This window comes from Lineus longissimus, chromosome 17 (genome assembly GCF_910592395.1).
Source record: "Lineus longissimus chromosome 17, tnLinLong1.2, whole genome shotgun sequence".
Taxonomy (NCBI): domain Eukaryota; kingdom Metazoa; phylum Nemertea; class Pilidiophora; order Heteronemertea; family Lineidae; genus Lineus; species Lineus longissimus.
In genome coordinates this window covers 11138872-11158185 of record NC_088324.1, presented here as the reverse complement: position 1 = coordinate 11158185, position 19314 = coordinate 11138872, and the positions used below count along the sequence as shown (strand labels likewise).

The 19314-nt window shown below is 41.7% G+C and overlaps 2 protein-coding genes across 12 annotated transcripts in view; both read left to right on the top strand.

The window, feature by feature from the left end:
* Window positions 1-163: 163 nt before the first annotated feature.
* LOC135501434 (band 7 protein AGAP004871-like) lies at window positions 164-6047 on the top strand. The gene is made up of 7 exons (XM_064793553.1): window positions 164-535; window positions 1963-2072; window positions 2329-2484; window positions 2711-2914; window positions 3234-3289; window positions 4703-4781; window positions 5377-6047. The coding sequence occupies exons 1-7, from the start codon at window positions 289-291 to the stop codon at window positions 5563-5565; spliced, it is 1041 nt and encodes a 346-aa protein (XP_064649623.1). The 5' UTR covers window positions 164-288; the 3' UTR covers window positions 5566-6047.
* Window positions 6048-6784: 737 nt separating this feature from the next.
* The window catches only part of LOC135501841 (band 7 protein AGAP004871-like), a 37448-nt gene continuing 24918 nt past the window's right edge, over window positions 6785-19314 (top strand). For 3 of the 11 annotated variants that reach the window (XM_064794217.1, XM_064794218.1, XM_064794216.1), the window contains exons 1-3: window positions 6785-6932; window positions 9712-9774; window positions 14191-14373. In XM_064794217.1, the coding sequence (XP_064650287.1) occupies window positions 6812-6932; window positions 9712-9774; window positions 14191-14373 (367 nt within the window). In that variant the 5' untranslated portion in view covers window positions 6785-6811. The remainder of the gene's footprint in view (window positions 6933-9711; window positions 9775-14190; window positions 14374-19314) is intronic. The other 8 variants (XM_064794213.1, XM_064794215.1, XM_064794212.1 and 5 more) reach the window with 4 other exon arrangements.

The window sequence follows — 19314 nt, the reverse complement described above, 5'->3', positions numbered from 1 at the left end:
CATTACCGTGCGAAAGGACGAGGCCGGTCCACTGCGTCCGAAGTGCCACACATGTCATGCGGGACTTCACCGACGTTGTATAGTAACTCTCAAGCGGTACAATCCGCACACTGCAATTGGCCTTACACGTTCTGTCTAAGTCCTTGCCACATTTTCCAGATGTCACCACCCGTACCCAGCAACAATTGACACTCATAGCAACAACAAATGACACTGTATTTCGTGAGACCGATCGGGAAGTGATCCGGCCGCAAAGCTCTGCAGTCGAGCATCAGTTGGCTTAGGCTTATGTCGAAAAACAGAGTCGGACAGCAGCCCGACCAGACAACAGTTTACGAGCACATCGAGCTAGAGGACGGCTCGGGGGAAACTTTGATCGTTTCTTTACCGGCTCCAGCAAGTGCTATATCTGCCCCTTGGACAGCCATGGCAAGCAAGCATGGGATAACTAACATTGATGATGGGTACACTCAGAATTTCGGGATGTCTTCGGGGGAACCGGATAGAAAGAAACAGGGAGTGGAGATAATCGGAGGTGAGTGATGTCACAACCAGGGTCACAATTCTTTAGATGGGCCTAATAGGAACAAGGGCCTGGGATTCTCATAAAGATTGACATATAACCTTCCTTTTGGTGGAGTCTGTGGTCAAGAGTGCAAATACTAACTCTTGCTTTGGTGCAATGAGGGAGGGTTGCTCCGAGGGGGCGGGGTGCTGAAAAATAGTGCCGTCCGCCAGCCCTTCGTTATTCAGACCGTTAACAGCGCTTAAGGAAGGAGGATTCGCAACCGTTACGAAGTGCTACAAACGACGAACTAAGAAGTATATACATGTATGTGACTAAATGTAATTTGTAGATTACTTTTGTTGAATATTTCCCCGATTTTTCGTACAACTACAGAAGAAGATGATTTGCGAGTGTCTTAAAACGTTTTTCGTATGGACTGGAGTCTCTACTTGCGCTCACATGCCGTTACGACGCCGATGGTGAACGAAATAGACGCAGTGTTTATCATTAGCCTAGTATTCAAAATGCGCACATTAAAGACTGTGGACAAGTTTGATTTGAATTGTGAACATTACATGAATGCAAAAATTGAGAATGACCATGTACATATATTCAGTGAAATATTCACAAAAGGACACGATGTGAATTGTTTCATCGAGTGTCTCTGCCCTACATCGGTCTTTGTAATAAGTATATAGCCTATGTATGATATTGTGTTGACAAGATAGATGGGAGATGAATGTATGCCTATAAAGGCCTTTAGAATTGTCTGCAATATGGTGCCATTTTATGACCTGAACCTCTGCCAATAACAATTCATGTATAAAACGATGTTTTAAATATCTCTCAACATCAAATCAAAATGAAAAAGTCGGCTGGCTGGTAATACTCTATCGCAAGCATCATGCATTAGAGACCACCGATTTCGCCTCAAATGTTAAGCCCTTCCCTCTCGTGGATCGGGGTTCAAGAATCCACACGCAACAAAATTGGGTGCCCAGCCAGCCTAAGGCGTCATCAACATTCTTTTGCTTCTTCGGGTCCAGTTCACATCGAGCGTACATCGGTTCGACTGTACGCTTTGTCTCGGGTGGCAAGGAGCAACACAGCTGACGACTGTTGTGACTCAATTTAGCTTAAAATACGCGGTTTTTTTTGTTCACCCCTGAGAGTATACCATTTCATGGAGCCAAAACAACATTATGTACTCTATACATGTGTGTCAAATTCTCAAGGACGTCCGGTAGATGTCCGCTCGACATCATTCTGACATCATTCACAGGGATGTCAGGATGATATCGATATCCGCAGCTTCATTGGTGACGCGACGACTGACGGACGTGTGACTTCAATCTTGCAAGGTGCCGACTCGACATTTGCGTATTTCCTGCCTTCTATTGAAGTGGGTCAGAATAAGAACTAAGTTATTAAATCAGGGGCATTTTTACTTTCAGCGGATGAAAATGCCGTCCAAGGTATGGGATGTTGTGGTTGGTTCCTTACCATCCTATCCGGTCTTCTCTTCATTATACTACTGCCATTTTCATTGTTCTTTTGTCTAAAGGTAAGGAGATCTCCACATGTTATCCGTCAGGAGGTAATTTTCACAAACCTTTCGAACGTCTTCGACGCCAATGTGAAAAGTTCTGTCGTCAGTGTCAACAAGCCCTCCACTGATATTTTGGCCATCCTAGTAAAAGTACGAGGAATTTGTGAAATCTTCAAACTTCCTTTTCAACTTTGTTGTCGTTTGTCGATGTCCGTAAGGATTGCGAAACCTAAAAATGTTTATTGTATCATAAGTTCTTCTGTTGTTTCAGGTTGTGCAGGAATACGAGCGCGCTGTCATCTTCAGACTGGGTCGCCTGCGACCGGGAGGTCCAAAAGGTCCTGGTATATTTTTCGTGCTCTCGTGCATCGAGAATTTCATCAAAATTGATTTGAGGACTGTGTCATTCGACGTGCCTCCTCAGGAGGTAGGTATCGTCATAGCTTTTTTCATGAAAATTGCAACAGCCATCTGCTAAGATGGGACAGCACCATTTTGAACTGGTGGTGCAAAGCCTTTTGAATAACAAACAGTGATATTCTTCGTCTTGTGAGTGGCAAAACTCTGAAAGCGGTACCGATAAAACAGGATAAGAGACTTTTGTTTGGCAAAGAGACCGGAAGTAACCAATGGCTGCTTTGTCTTGACCTCAGGTTCTTACGAAAGACAGCGTCACAATCTCCGTGGACGCTGTTGTCTACTACCGCGTCAACAACCCCACGATATCAGTGGCGAATGTTGAGGATGCCCATGGTTCAACGCGACTCCTCGCGCAGACGACACTGAGGAATACACTGGGAACAAAGAATCTTGCCGAAATCTTATCGGAGAGGGAGTCCATTAGCGCCTCCATGCAGGTAAAAAGTCATGGTTGCCTCCTGAGCAGAATTGTGTCGAAATGTTTTAGTTTAGCTTATGGTTTTTCAACCAGGAAAAACGATATTGATGAGCAGACCAGAGAGAATGTCTTAAACGTATGAATCGTTTTGTCCCGCACTGACCATGCGGCTATATTTGGGACATCCTGAGCTTGACAAGGCGGCACCACGTCTGTCCTCAGTGAACAGAAGCTCTTTCGGTCACTGGTATATAACCTTAGTACGTAGAATACTTTGCATTTCTGAAATCTCAGGGTAGGTTTACTGAGATCGTTGCTTTCTTCTTCATTTTATATAGGAAGTTCTTGATGAAGCCACAGACCCTTGGGGGATCAAGGTCGAGCGCGTTGAAGTGTAAGTGCCAATTGCAATGTCAACTATCATTGCGAAGTGCAACCTTCCAGATGGATTATCAGTTTTTGTGTTGTGATTACAAATGTATTTCGTAAATAATGGCAGTCTGTTTCTAATGTAACATAACTTTGCCAGCCACCGTATTTGCCCAAGCGTCAGAAGGCTCAAGAGCAGATCGGAACCGGCGACGTTTATGGTAGGCGGGAGGGGACATAAATCAGAATACATCCAATTAATTACTTGCGCCGCAAAGGCCTCCCGCGAATGATGCGCCGCACACAATGCCCCGCTAAAAACACGCTGCAAAAGAATGCGCCGTAAAAATCTCGTCGCGTGACCCAATTTAAACCAATCAGGAGCCAAGGACGGTTTGAATTTTGCGGCAGAGGTATTTTCGCGGGAGTCTTCTGCACGATTTGCGGGGACTTATGCAAATTTCGCGGGAGACCTTCGCGGCGCACTTCTTTAACCAATCAGAGACATCGTAACTTCGTAAACCCGCCGGAAAATACTCCACGCAGTGTCTTATCCATGCAACTGTGTGCGGAGGTTGATAGATGGCACGGTCTGGTAGAGGTAGGTCAGGTAGTATTGTTTTTATGTAATAATTGTTACCACTATAGTAGAAATGTAACGAATTAAGAAAAATATAGCATAGAATTTTTTGGTAGTATTTTGTCGTGGATTAGGCCAGGTGAGCGACTGTATGTGAGAGAATAGCAGGCTATCGCGAATGACAATGTCAATGGTGTCGCCCTATTTTAAAATGGAATCGTCCGCGCATTTCTCCAACCATGTGCTATCTTGTGCATCTTCTCACTGCACTGCATACAGTCGTCGTTCGCGAGGCGTTAAAAGTTTTGGGAAAAGTTTTAATTGTTAGATTTAAATGTCAAAATGCCGCTGCCGGGTATTCTTGCTGCTCAGAATGAGTTGAACGAAGCCTTGCATCGGCCAACGTTCATTCAGTCATTTGCTGCGAGGTAATGATTCGTACAAGTGAACGTATCGCCGCCTATCGCCAATAAGTTGGAAAGTAAATATGTCTCTGATTGGTTAAAGAAGTGCGCCGCTAAAGTGTCGAAATTTGCATAAGTCCCCCGCAAATCGTGCAGAAGACTCCCGCGAAAATACCTCTGCCGCAAAATTCAAACCGTCCTTGGCTCCTGATTGGTTTAAATTGGGTCACGCGGCGAGATTTTTACGGCGCATTCTTTTGCGGCGTGTTTTTAGCGGGGCATTGTTGCGGCGCATCATTCGCGGGAGGCCTTTGCGGCGCAAGTAATTAATCGGCCGATATATTCTGATTTATGTCCCCTCCCGCCTACCATAGACGTTGGTGCAAAAGCCCGCGCCGGCGAATGCTCCAGCATTCATAAAAAGTAAAGAGTTATCCCATTGCTTTTTCTACAGTAAGGACGTCCGCCTGCCCCACCAGCTCCAGAGAGCCATGGCCGCCGAAGCTGAGGCATCTCGCGAAGCTCGTGCAAAGGTATGTCCTAGAGGTTTTTATTGTAGCTTTCCATTGTTATTTTAGTAGGGACGTCCGACTTCCGACGCAGCTGCAAAGAGCCATGGCCGCGGAGGCGGAGGCTTCCCGCGTGGCCAAGGCCAAGGTACACATGGCAGGTTCAGTCAACATTCTCCTAAAAATGAGCATCCTGCATGTCCGGCTTGTGCCCCGATTTAACTGATCACATCAGTAGGACATGTAAGGGAGTCGAACGTGCGCAGCACTGTTCGACTTTGCGGACGCCCTGGAACTCCTTATCGTCCCCTTTTTTCCTCAGCGATGTTGAGGCAAGATTCTTCGCCCGACTTACTATATAACTCTGACTTATTATCTCAGCCGCCTGACCTATAGGCCGGTGAGTTCAAGATGGATGCCATCGTAAGTCAGTCGCCTGAATTAGTAAGATGGATGCCATCGTAAGTCAGTCGCCTGAGATAAAAAAAATGAACGTCGTCATTGAAGAAGAAAATATCACCATGTCCTTTCCCAGCCACCGTAGGTATCTTTGTATACTGTCCAATTTGGACTTCAAGTCTCCCAGGAATAATATTTTACGAAACTCACTCCTTTTTAGGTAATCGCCGCGGAAGGAGAACAGAAGGCCTCCCGCGCTTTGAAGGAGGCGGCAGACGTCATGATGGAGTCGAAAGCGGCACTCCAGCTCCGCTACCTCCAGACTCTTAACAGCATCTCCGCCGAGAAGAACTCTACCATCATCTTCCCTCTTCCGATTGATTTGATTTCTGGACTGATGAACAAATAGACAATACGAACATTCTACATTTACTCCTTGTGGGCTGCATTAGGTGGCCAGGGCTTGACCTTTTGCATCATTTAATTCATAAGATAGGCCTACTATAGTATGTATAATATGAATAAGTATATTTGAAAAGTGTTTAAGTTTGTGGAGTTTTTCTGATGGTTTTTGTAAAATGTTCGCTCCTTCAATGAAAATTGTAGATTGTATACCCAGTACCTTAACCATGGATATTTTCTCTGTTGCTTTCTTCGCATGAAACAGCGTCGGCATCATCGGCACCGGTATATCGCATCCTTGGGCATGGCACTTAACCCTAGGTACTTGCTTCTCTCCACCAAGGCTTGCCTGTGAAGTAAACCAGTGATAGAACACCATCCTATAGCCAGGGGTAGTAATACTCCCAGTCGCTTAATGCTTTGGAAACCAGAATAAACTCCGGCCGGATGAGCCGTTCTCGGCTAGGGCTATGGCCCAGCTTACTTAAACTTTTTTCAACTTTTATTCCTGATTGATGCCGATGAATATATATCGGTGCTGAATCCTCAAGTCTGACCGTTCCAGGCAGTATCAAGATGGCACATGACCTGATAACGCGGATTCGATATAACATTGACCATTGAGACAGCTGCGCTGAATTCTGTCCTCATGCAATGCACATCACCTCTCTTGTCTTCCTGGATGAATTCAACTTGCGGACAATCTCAGCAAGCTTTATAATCTTTCCTCGACGTTGCATGGCCCTTACGAAAAATGTGTCTCCATTTCACCTTGGTGAATTACAATTCACCATTGTAAACTGACAGCACTTCACCATGGTGAATTGGGACGGTGAGAAATATTTACCATGGTGCACATTAAATTCTCTATTCACCATGGTGAGCATGGTGAGCATGGTAAACCCGATTTCACCATGGTGAACGCGGAATTCACCATGGTGAATCCTTGATCAGTTTCGTAAGGGATGATTAACATTTCACACAAGCTGGTGGGTAACTATAGATTCACTTGATTGGGAACAACGTTTACATGACGTAGTGTTGGCCGTCGTCACGTCACCATGCATTTTACATTACTGTAACGTGACGAGACGCGACGTTTTCGTATAGACCTCTCCATTTTCGCCTCTCACCTTTATGGTAGATGGAGACACGTGCTATCGTCTGCCTACCCGTTACCTAGTAACCAGGGCATATCCTTGATATAATTGCGGTGCTATTTATAACCGCTAGGGTAGTCATTATCTGGTTATATGTCGAATCGTATTTCGCCCGACATTGAGGATCTCGATACAGAGAGATATATGGCATCTCGACAAGGGTTGGAAATGAAGAATTCCCATCATCAGCAGGAGCAAGCGACGATAATCGGAGGTGAGTTTAATTGTGATGGTTCTTTACCGTCATAGCTGGTAAACTGGTTTGGCGGCAGGCTGGCTGGCGGGCGGTGGGGGGTTGAATTTTAGATCGAATCGTCCTGCTTTATTGAGTGTGCAATAGTGTCATAGTGATATACCAGCCGCAGTTCCATTGATCCTTTAATAGAAATGTTATTTATCTATTGACATTGTTGTGCTGATTTACCGTTGCTTGCGTGGTTGGGTGCTCATGCCGCTGCGCTGTAGGCCTTGGACAACCCACTTTATGCCCTGCACTACACCAAGCAGATGGGTTAAGGAGGCAATTACTTGAATTGAAGAGTCATTTGAGGCAGCTGGGTGCTATTTGTCTAGTATGGCACCCAGGGTGCTTATTGTCTAGTCGATCTCGAACCTGGGTACCATTGGTCGGCACCCAGGACGACATCCACCCTTTCAGCCACAGTGCCTATCATTCTCTCAACATCATATGGCACATTTGTCAACCCTGTTCCAGTGTTGACTCACTTTCACCATATCCATCACCTTGAGTGTGTGGGTCCTTGGTCAACACACTCTACTAGTACTAACCTTTAAAGAACTGACCTGCCAGTACATCTTTTAGTAGAGCCAAAAACAAAGGCATTTGTTGACCTAGTTAGCGGCGGATTATTTTTCAGCCGAACCGGGTACATCCGGCTCCAAGGCTAATCTTATAATTGGAGGTAGGCCTTCGGATAGACACTTCACAATAACCTACGAGTCCTTGCTTCATTCATAACCCTACCTTAACCTTTAAGTCTACAGTAGAACCTCCCTTATTGGACACCTCCCTATTAAGGACAACCTCTCTATTAAGGACACTCGTTCTGGTCCTAAATTGGTTCTTTCCATTTAAATTGACCTCTCTAATCAGGACACCTTTATATTAAGGACAGCATTTGTCAGTCTCGAGAGTGTCCTTGATAGAGAGGTTCTACTGTATAATCTATACATTGAATAGAAGTTTAACCCTCTTAATACTGCTGAACTGGCCTATTGGCAATCTCAATATCACCCTTAAATCTTCCCTAACTGAACTCGCCATACGGCGAGCGTAACTAGTCTTGCACAAGCCCCTAAATAGCTTCACGTGGTTTTAGCCCTCATTTGCGCTATGCAAGACTTGTGCAAGTTATTTTCCAAAGAAAAAGAAATTAATTTTTGCCACTTTTTTTTCCTTTTCTCCTAATAGAACACTAACAGGTGCCAAGGTCTTACAGAGCAGTGGGCCTTGAACCTCCAAATTTTTGTATTTTCATGCACTTACTGGTTGTAAGTCAAATGCTGGCATCGTCCTATCTCCATGTATATGTTTATTATATCTAATATTTGACATTCTATCTTTATCAGTCAATATGATATTTTCCCCTAGCTAATAATGATAAGTGATCAACAAATGTAAACTGTTAATACGATAATATCATTTAGGCAGTAATCAGAATGTCTTGATGATATAATATTTACAAAATGCTCGGTAAAGTCAACAGAAAATGTTATGTTAATCAAGCTATTAACGGAATTGAATTATTTATCGTGATCATGTGCCTAGCAACCCGTAAACAAATTTGGCCATATTTTGGTTGCTAGGGTCAGTTATATGGCTTTTCCAGTTATCGTGTCTCGCCCCTTGATTTCTACTATTATTATCAAACTCAAAGGTATAAATTTTTGATATAATTTGCATCTGAGAATATAAAAAATTCAGTCACGTTCTTCAATTTGGGAATAGGGAGACCAGAACCTGAGTAGCTAAGTGGTAAGTGTGCTAACCTCATAATATGACTATGAGGTCCTGGGTTCGACTGAACGATCACAGCTGTTTTGTCTTTGGGTCCTTGAGCAAGACACTTGACATACACTCTTTTTCTTTTTCTTTGTCTTCGAACTTATACCAGGTTATTGACTCATCACTTGTCACAGTTTCACTAATGAAATGAAGTAAATTGAAAGAGTCTGCAAGGGAAAAACTTCACATGCAACATTGAGTTTGTACTAGTGACTCATTCTATTTGGTTGCCAATCTCCCGCTGAATTTCTCTCCTGATGCAGAATCTGTTGTTCGACATCAAATACATCAGTCATCACGCATTAGTACTCAACATACTCAGTGGGATTGAATGTGTATAGGAGCTCTGGAATCGATTGACTTTTATGCATTTCTCGTTGGTGTTTCTGGTGACCTGGTAGCAATTGACATTCACTCTTGTGCTTCATATCATGAGATTTTCTGTGGTTTTTCGATTGAATATGAGAGATTGACTACAAATTCAAAGCCAAGGATATTAAAAGATTTGAAAAATAATATAGATAGAATACATAGATATTGGATAATTTACCCTCCATTCAGATTGATATTAGAAAGCCGAACTTGGATTGTGGTACTGCTGCTAGCAAACATTGATTCTTTTTCTGAGGATTTATTATTCAACACTTGTATGAATTATTTCACCTCTCTGGTACTATAACTCAGCCTTTGGACTAGTTAGCTACTGTGTGGGCGGCTTCACATATCGTATGACATTTCAGGAGGATTAAGTGTGCTATTTTCTTGCGTTCATGAGAAGATTAGTACTGTGATATAAGAAGATCTATACGCCGTCACGAAGAGTGGATTTCTTTTCAACCTCTGAATTTATACTACCCTTATAAACGCATATGGATTGTTGTGCATGAAAACAGTAATAAATGACCTGACTCTCTTTTGGAACGCACTGTAATGTCAGAAGATTCTAGTACAATTTTTAATTTACCAGGTACTTGCATAATGGATGAGGAGCAACGTCACCAACCAGGAAACAGGGAAATTGTTTTCGGAGGTAAACAAATTTGAACCAATCAGGGCCGTGCAAAATTATTGTGTGTTTCGGGTTTATGACTAGTGAGATGATATAAACATGTCTGGATTCGGGCATTTCCAGCATTGCATGCTCTTCTGAGCGATATGTGTAAGTGTGTAGTGCCGTTGAACTGTTAGAGACAAACATTGGTGATTTGGTGTAACTAATCTTGCCTCCCTGACGCCTGCCTATAGTGTCCCTTAAAATCAAAACAGTCTATATGTTTCCGGTTTATTGAACTTGATATATAATAGAGTGCTTTAAAATGAATTTTAATCAGGTCAATATGGCATTTTGCCTGAAAGAAAATTTGAATTTGTATATAGAATCAAGTGTTTTGAGCTCCACACCTGAAACTGCTCTACCTTTATATATTAGCAGCAGCTGATATTAGGTATAGATGCTGGCAATGCTTCATCCCTTTGCCACAAATTAGTAATTGGGCACTATTTTTGGCAACTCATCCTAAATACTAACAAGGTGCCACCCCATTTCTCAATGGCACCCTCACCTTCTCAGATTCCTCGAGCCATGCCTGAAGGTTTCAATAAAGCAATGCAACTGCAACAACCCACCTCCCTCAAACCAAAATCATCGTCATCATTTGGTATGGAAAATTAAAGTAAAAACCCGAAACATAGATCTATTTGAAACTGTCCTTCCTATAGAATTTTCCAAATCTTGATGTTTGTTTTGCGATACCTGACCCATTTATTTTGTCCTCAGCCATTATTGCCTGCAACTAAACACTGCAGCAATATGCATGCTAGTGTTTTGCTTAAGCTTACACTGTCTAGGCACATTGTTACATTCATTTCCTTTAGATTGTTAGAATTTCATTCCAAAGGTTAATTTTCAAACACCATGAGTCCAACTAATGCACTTAAGGGAGAGAACGTTTTGCCTTTCAAGTCAGTCATGATATATTTTAAGCCAGTCACAAAGGTTTGCGGTGTTCGTGTTCAGGCAGTTTTCATGCCTAAGAGTTGCATAATATCTTGTTGTGTCACTGTGCGTTGCTAAAAAACAAACCAAGAAATAATGAATGTGTAATTACTATATATGTCAACATACGCCAATGTACATAAGATTTGCGTGTGCATAAACCATCAAGCAATAGTCATTTCTGTATGAAACTTACGTATGGGTGGCTAGGAATGGACGTATTTTAGCCTTTATTATCTTTGGATTTAGATAGTCGATTTATACAATGCCGAATACAGAAAACCAAGTTTATCCTGTTGGAGGTAACATCATTTTGTATTATACTTTTTACAATCTGTCCTGGTTGACTGTGCTGCCCCCTTGTGATTTTCTGTGTACTTTCATCAAAGGGACAACTTTGGCGTGGGATTGGGTGACCAAAGTGCTGATGGTCCTGACTCCTGCTTGAAGGCCTTTTTGCCAACATATCTCAATCTCAGGGATGCTCTGTAGCTGATAATAGAGAATATGAAGAACTGAATGTGTGTTTTGTCAAAGTAGCTTGTACTTGGTGTAACAGTCAGCATTACAAGTTGCAGTTATGACCATCAGCCATTAAATGTAAATCAATATCCCCTCATGTTGATAAATTGTTTACTATCACCATTAATTCATCCAAACCTTGTGTTGCCATAGTGATACTGCAAATTGATTGAACACACTCAAAGTTTTGCATCGAATTAGCTGGTCAACTCACTCCTAGTCCTAGTATAATATTTTTTTAAATTGGTGCTGGATGCTGACAATGTATTACTGATCCAGAGTTCCTGTGATGTCGGGTGTTGTAAACATTCACTAACAGCGGCTGTGGTGCTAAATCAAAACCTTAATATGATGATTTTTTGGGCCATCTAGACTTTGAGCGACACCTACACATGCACAATTGTTGCATCCTTATCCTTAATTGTGAACAACAATCTCCTTTCCACACACCTAGCAGAATTATTCGTCATCAAAGGCGAGCAAATTGATGTTGTTGTGTAATAATGGGCTCATTGAAACCATTCAGATCAGAGCATTTCCATCCATCCATTACCTTGATTAAAATGGCTTCCCTTTGAGAAAAATACTCAAAGGGAGAGGCAGACAGCATAAAGCTTCCGAAACAACTCATTTGAAGAAGAAACCAGAAATTGCGGTCATTTCAAGAGGTGTTTGCAGAAAACTGAAAAATAGCAAATGCTCCTGTACAACTACAGCTCAATGGAATTTGATGAAATTCATATGGTAAGTGTATTTAGTAAGGATATGTCATTTTTTCACACAAGGTTTCAGTTTGACCTAATTTCCAAGGTCACAGAGGTCAAAGTTGTAGTCTTTGGTATTGCTAATGCTATACGTTTCCAGACTTTGCTGTGCTGTGCGGTATTTCTTGATTTCTATTTCTTTTGGGACAGTTCATCGCCACACATTGCTTTTTGTTTGAGTTTTCAGTCTCTCTCCTCTATGATGAATGTACATTCATATCTCCTTATTTACTCATGTACATGTCCCAATAGTTGCCTCCTCCCAAATTGTCTCCAAGGGCAAGTGCCAAAAACAACATTAATGTCATTTCAGTGTAATAATCTGATTAGCTTGATGGTGACAGCACTGTCCTTTGAAGATCAGATTCTATTAGGAGATCACGGATGTCATGGAACGTGATGTCTTATAAAATTACATTTGATAGATTAGTCCAAATAATGGTTGGTTTTCTCACTTAAGCATGGTTTTGAAGAGACTTCTCCTTCTCTTAGGCTCCTGGTAGCAGATGAAATTGCTCACGAAAACATGAAGTCATATTTTGCTTCTTTTTTTGGTTTTGAGATATAAAAAGGAGCTATAACCCCATAGAATTGATTTGTAAAATTTGGTATTGTGCACAACAAGATATTTTACCCAGAATAGAAGTGATGAAAATCTTAGGGCAAATTCCTTTCTCAGTACTGCGCCTTAATGGTTATTGTCTCTGAAACCATCCTTTCTTGTCAACCTGGCATCTCGTGCCTCTCCAAATATTCTGACATATCTGAAGCAAATGGCTCCATCCATGGTGTCGATCGTAGGTTTATGTGCAAAATTCTGGCTGGAGCTCTTCAACGCCACAGTTATTTTCCGATCTTTCTCAAAATTTGGTCAGCTATCAGCCTTGTTCAGCTATATTGATACTAAAACAACATGACTCATCACCCATTTGCATAACCTTCCCTCCATCATTTACCTGAGTGATAAATAACACCCACCAATTTCTGTTGTAAACTAATCACATAATCAACCCCACAAATCATTGCTGCACCACAGTAACGATGACAATCCTCACCTCCATTTCACTAACTAAATGGAAAGTGCAGTCAGCTAGGAAATGATCCTCGATACGTGCGCATGCGTTTTGGCCAAAATAAGGAAAATAGCTTGATCAATCTATAATCTGCTCATCGAGACTCCTTAACACTAACAGACTGGTATGCTGTGCTGTCAGTATCCTAATGACTTCTCCATTACCCAACATACTAATGTGTGCTGATGATGATTACATCTTCCTCATTAGCTATAAAGGTTTGGGGTGCAAAATAAACAGTTCTCTTCAGTGGCTCATAACTGAGTTATGAGGAGTCTGCACTTGTTTTGATAATGGCATTGCAGTTGTGAGCTGCAGCAGTAGATAGAAGAGTACATGTACTTTTAAAAATTATCATCAACACCAAAATGACTTGGACAGAAGAGGTTGGGTTTGAGGAGGGGTTCTGATAATTGAGAATAAAAGCCTGTGGAACTTATATTCACGAGTACGCGTTTGGTAGGCACATCCGCATTTTGGCAGGTCATTACCTGTCATGGCAAGTAAATAGACAGAAAAATGAAACCAGCCTACGGGTGTGCAAACAGCAAACAGCCTATTTTGTCACTGCGCACAGCCTGAGGATGGTCACAAATCAGTTGAACGCATCAGGAGAATGGGGACACAGGTCCCTGTGGAAGGGCTTGGCGAGGTTGCGCTTGATAAGGTTCCAGGTGACAGAGGGACCCGGAAGTCCTTGGCAGGTAATTTTAACACCCATTAACCAATGCAAGTACGCATATTTAGTAAACCAGGGTTGAACCAACTTTGTAGAGTTTGGTCCTTAATGTGATAATCCATTTTGAAAACAAAGTTTAAAGCTTTTAACTGGGAAATACTTTAGACGTTGTTAGAAAGGTTTGACTATATTTGGCCCATAGTATCGCGACTGCTTGAGCAAATTAGCTGGGCTTCACATTTAGTTGACTTCTTGAATGAAAGCACAACATCTTGAATAGCCAACGTGAAGTTTTCAGGTAGTGATGTTTATCTCATTTTGGTGCCAAACTCTTCATATTTGCTGATCCACCCCTCACGGCTTGTAAAAACTATCGCTTGACCAAAAGTGTATCTTAAAATGTTCTTTCCAGCTGATGACCGTGCAGTGGAAGGGCTCGGATGCTGCGGATGGATTTTAACGATAATCTCATGGTTGATGGTTGGGTTGACCTTCCCATTCTCATTATGCGTCTGCCTCAAGGTCGTCCAGGAGTATGAACGAGCTGTCATTTTCAGACTCGGTCGCCTGCTGTCTGGTGGAGCTAAGGGACCCGGTAAGTGTCACCATGTCAGGAAAGTCTAAAGATTTTAGTTTTTTCAAGTTCATCATTTGTGACTCTACAAAGCTATCATCCCTGGAGATACTCTTGGCATCTTAATTGTAGTAACAAATGGTAGGATTACAAAAAAGTCTTTATCTCTAAGTAATTCTAAAACGTTCCATTAAGACAGTATTGCCTTAATTACGTTTGTGGTGCTTTCTCTGCTCTTTGATTCTCAAAATATTATGAGAAATTATCCAATACTGCCTGGCGATATTCTTATAGGTATATAATGAACCATATTTTCAATTATTAATTTCTGAGTGAGTGACATTCGTTAAGCTGCAGGCACTGTTTTGCAATAAGAGGTTGTTTATGTTTATGTTCTGGCGTACATGTATAGTTTGAATAAAGTTGACTGTCTGAACCAATGTGTCACAGAACGAAATTGCCAAGAAATCGAAATTGTTGTTGCTTATGATTTAGACTCAGTATTATAATAGAGTTGAAAGAACATTTCTGTATACATTTTTTGTCTGGTGCATGCTTTACATGCATGCATCCACTTCATGATATCGTATTTGTATAATGGAGTGGAGTAGTCAGTTGAAAAACAATTAAGTTATTGGTTTTTTATATTTGTAGACATGTTATTTATTTATGGCGTACCTCACTGGCATGTGTCAATCATTCCTTTTTGAACTACTTAAAATCTGCCTAATAATTTAGCTCTTTTGCAGACATTTCATCAATAATGATTTTGAATGTTTCAGCATTTGTTGTGTTATCTCATTTCAAGAGCTTTCCAATGATTTTCCTTAATTGAAAATAACAATCTTTCAAAAACTGGGTTCCACTATTTATGGATATTTTTAGACAAACTTGTATCTTAAGTTGTATTGCCATCTTCGGAGGAATTATGCAACTGTATGTTTGTGTGACATCCTCTCCGGGGATCGAAGATTATAGTGTCTCAAAGTCCTTTGTGCACGTCAGTTCAATAGACTCTCTGAAAACTCACTTGATAAATGATCATGCTTGAGTAAGGTTCACAATTTGCAACATCACATTTGAACATAACTTTGAGAGACATTTTCTTAACCCAAGGAGTGAATCCCTGATAAGCTAATGAGGGATCCAGGGTTGAAAGGTGTCCAATTCTGACCTTTCTCAGTGACATATGGCATCAGATAACTGACCTAAGGGAATAGGATCACCTCCGTTCCTATTCGAGGTGCGTGATGTTTTTTCTCGCAACTGGATCAACCGTGCCATGGTTGGTGAGCGGCAGCGTGATTCCTGACCTCAGGATATTGAGTTTTTGATAAATGAGCTCGGTGCACTCATAATGTATTGATTTCATGATTTGTGAGAGGTCTGGGTGCATCCTTAATCTTTTATTAATGTTTTGAACTAGATGCATTAATCTGATCATGAAATAAATGTCGTTCAAGTATTGGCAGAGATGAAGGTCTGCTCTCCCAGATTGGAACTCCGAGAAGATATCAATGATCTTGAGATGGAGGTGCATGGGGTGTCGCAGATTGGAACTCAAGAGAAGAGATTGATGGTCTTGGCAGAGATGTCCCAGATTGGAACTCCAGGAGGAGATTGATGGACTAGGTTGGATATTGCTGTATGGATTCAGTGGTGAGAAAGAGAGGTGGTAGTCTAGTGATATTTATGGGTACATCAATGTCACAGACACAAAACCTCAAAATTTTGTTCGAACTTCTGCCAAGTGCGGCACTGAATCAAAGTCGATGAGAATAATCCAAACAATACGACATCTTGGGATTTATTCTATACATGTACTTTTATTGTAAACATGTTGTGCAGTTGGTTGCTAATTTGAACTGTGACAACAAACGATTCCCTAAGGAGCATTAGCCTGATAGGATAGACTGCTGTATTTTGTTTGGTCTGACAAATGAAATTGAGGAGAAGCAGAGTTGGGCAGTAATGCACATTGAGTGGAGTTCGATTTGAATATGAGACGCAAGTGCTTTTACGGTTGTACGCATTGTGTTGATTTCCCCTGTTGAAGCTGCTAATACATATTAAGAAGTTGAAGTAGGTCCTCTTGCTGCGTTGGCAAGAAATTGAAGTAGGCAACTGGGAAGCAAACCAGACAGCTCTGTGAGTTTGGGATTAGATTATTTTGCAATGAAGTTAGTGTTGCATAAGACGAGGCTGCTGTGAGAATGCCTGCAGCAAAAGTGGTAGTCTATCAAGTGCTAGTTTTGCTTGGGGGAAGTGGCAGTAGAAGAATGCCTGTTGTCTGTCCGATCGCCGGTTGTGATTGAAAACCTGGCCATAAGACACCATGCTAGAAATGATGGCAGTGATACAAACTATCCTCTGAGATCAGCCTGTTAGGTTAGAAACCTGACAACCAGTAGTCTTTTATCATTGGAGTATGTCTGAATGCAATCATACCCTCTTTCCTGCTACTGACAAAGCATTTTAACAATATTGTTCAGAAAAGGCCTTGACGAGTACTTCCTATCTGTTAGCCTAAGTTGGCCATGTCAAATCAACTGAATAGCACCACATAGTTTTGCTGCTGATATCTCATTTGGGAATTGTCAGCAACCTCCAGTTCCTACTGGAACATTTAAATTACATGTACCCTCTGTAAAACCGCTGCAACATTATATTAGGGCCATGGCCTCGGGGAACCAAGACACTTACTTTACGAGGATGGATTCCCTTGGGCATTGGTGGTGGGCTATTTGGCTAGTTAGGCATTCCACTGAGGGCTTCTTTACTCGACTTGATGAATGCAAAGGAGACACGACTATTGTTTCTTGCCTGAAGCAGTTCTGCAAAAGGATACCTTAATAGCCTCTTGGCTCTCGTTTGGAAAAAAGTTGTGCCTTGCTGAATGTTTTGAGCTAATTCTGTGCCATCGACTTGCCGGTATTGGAGAAGCAGCCTTTGACCTGGGGATTTGTGTGCCAGGTCAGATCAGATTCTGCTTGGCATGAACCTCCAAAAAGTGCAAAATCAATGCAGCCTCTCAAAGGCATTCTAGCTTTTTGTGTGGGCTGGCTGATTTAGACCATCCTTACTTAATACAATAGTCATCCACATGCTCCTCCACTTTGCATAAGGATAAAATGCTTACAAAATAGCTCTACTATATCCAGGAGTTTGAAGTGCACGAGGTAAAACCTCTTGTTGTCCAAAACTTTGATATCGCAATGTAGTTCAATGTTTTATAATAGAAGAAGGACAACTTGATACCAAACCCTAGTTAGTCAGTATGGAGGAGGTAAAATGTCTCAAGATAAATCAGTTCTGTGTCACTTATCAAAGCTTCAGATGATAGATAGCATTGCCGGCGTAGGTGTTAATGCTGGCAAGTTTGTCGTCAGGAAATCGCCATCACTTTAAATTCTCACGTATCGTGAGCATTTGTCACTGTCACACAGAATTGTTGCGTTTGGTGGCATTCTTTATCATATGATGGATTGGTCTCCATTGTCGTTCTAATCTGTTTAGAGACTGATCGGTTTTCCCATGATACAGGGTAGCAGATGATTGCTTTTGAATTTTGGATTGCATTTAATTTCTGAAGATGCAGCTGAAATCTCTCCTCTGGCGGTTCATTCAGGTCTGTGATGGTTGATGGCAGCATGGACAACAAGCTTTCATCTTTTACTGTGTTCTCTGTGTTCTCCTATTTGTTCAGTTCTGCCCAATCCAATTAAAATGCCCTTTCTACTATGATGCAAAGGTAATCTGATTATTTCTGATCTATCATTAGACCTTTGACAAATTGTTTGAACCTGGAGACAAGTTTTGACATCCTTTTCCAATATCCATTGATATCCCTTAAGGCTGATTTTCTGCTCGACTTGAATCTACAACTCAAGAAAGTGAAGAAGATCAAGATTGCCAAGACTAAGTGCAATAATTTTGTTATTCGCAAGGGCATGGTATGACAATCCCGGACTTCATTGATGCCAAATTATGAGTCAGTATTGCATATTGAGGCTGAAAAGATCATCAAGGCATTTCTCTTCCTCGATGGACCGACTATTCTTTCCCATGGTCATGGACATAACCATGTTGCGGAGGCAAACGTGTAGAACATGATCAGGTCATTTATTTGATTAGCTTTAGATCGTGCTTCATAAGAGCCTTGATTAGATTGGGGAAAAGGAGCAGCTGCTGGGAATAGGCATCTCGCCCTTGCAGAACACATCCACAAGATCGGTTCACCACCAGACATGCTGGCAAGGTTATCAGACAGCTCGGGAGGTAAAAGGTTTGACTCATAGCATTTTCGTTTACATCATTTGATCCCATGAAGTGAAGTGTCCATCGATGTGTTTCCCATGGACAACTGCCAATTTATTCTGTTTATCCCATGTTTTGTTTCAAACGATGCCTCCAGCGGTCTTCATCATGTCTAAAGATAGGCAAACATTATTTCCTGTGCACTTCTCATCTTCAAACGACCACCTCTCACAGCTTTAATCTCAAGTATCGGCTGGCGGCCATCAATTGATGTAGTCAACAGCAGTCTTCTTTCTGGGGCGTTGGGGCCCATTCACGTGGCCCATTCAAAATTTACCTTGTCCCCTTCAGAAGTTTAGGGCCCTGTTTGAAGTTTAGAATGTAGCCTCTGATTCGCATGCCCTCCCCTAGCTAAGGTCATCTTCTATCATACAGGTGTCATCAAAAAGACTTCCAACTTTGAAGGTGAAATTTGTAATCTTGCTTCTGATTATTGTGTCCTTTGTCAAAGTCATAGATCTGCTCTCCTTCAGGTATGAAAAACCTGCTATGATATTGGTAGAAACTGCCATGACACAATCACCAAGAATAGATCCAGTTGTCCTTGAAGTCAGCAGATAATATCCTGAGGCTGTCACCTGATGTTCTCGAGCTTGTGATTACTGACAAGACTGATACCTTCTTTGATGGCAGCTGTTGACGTAA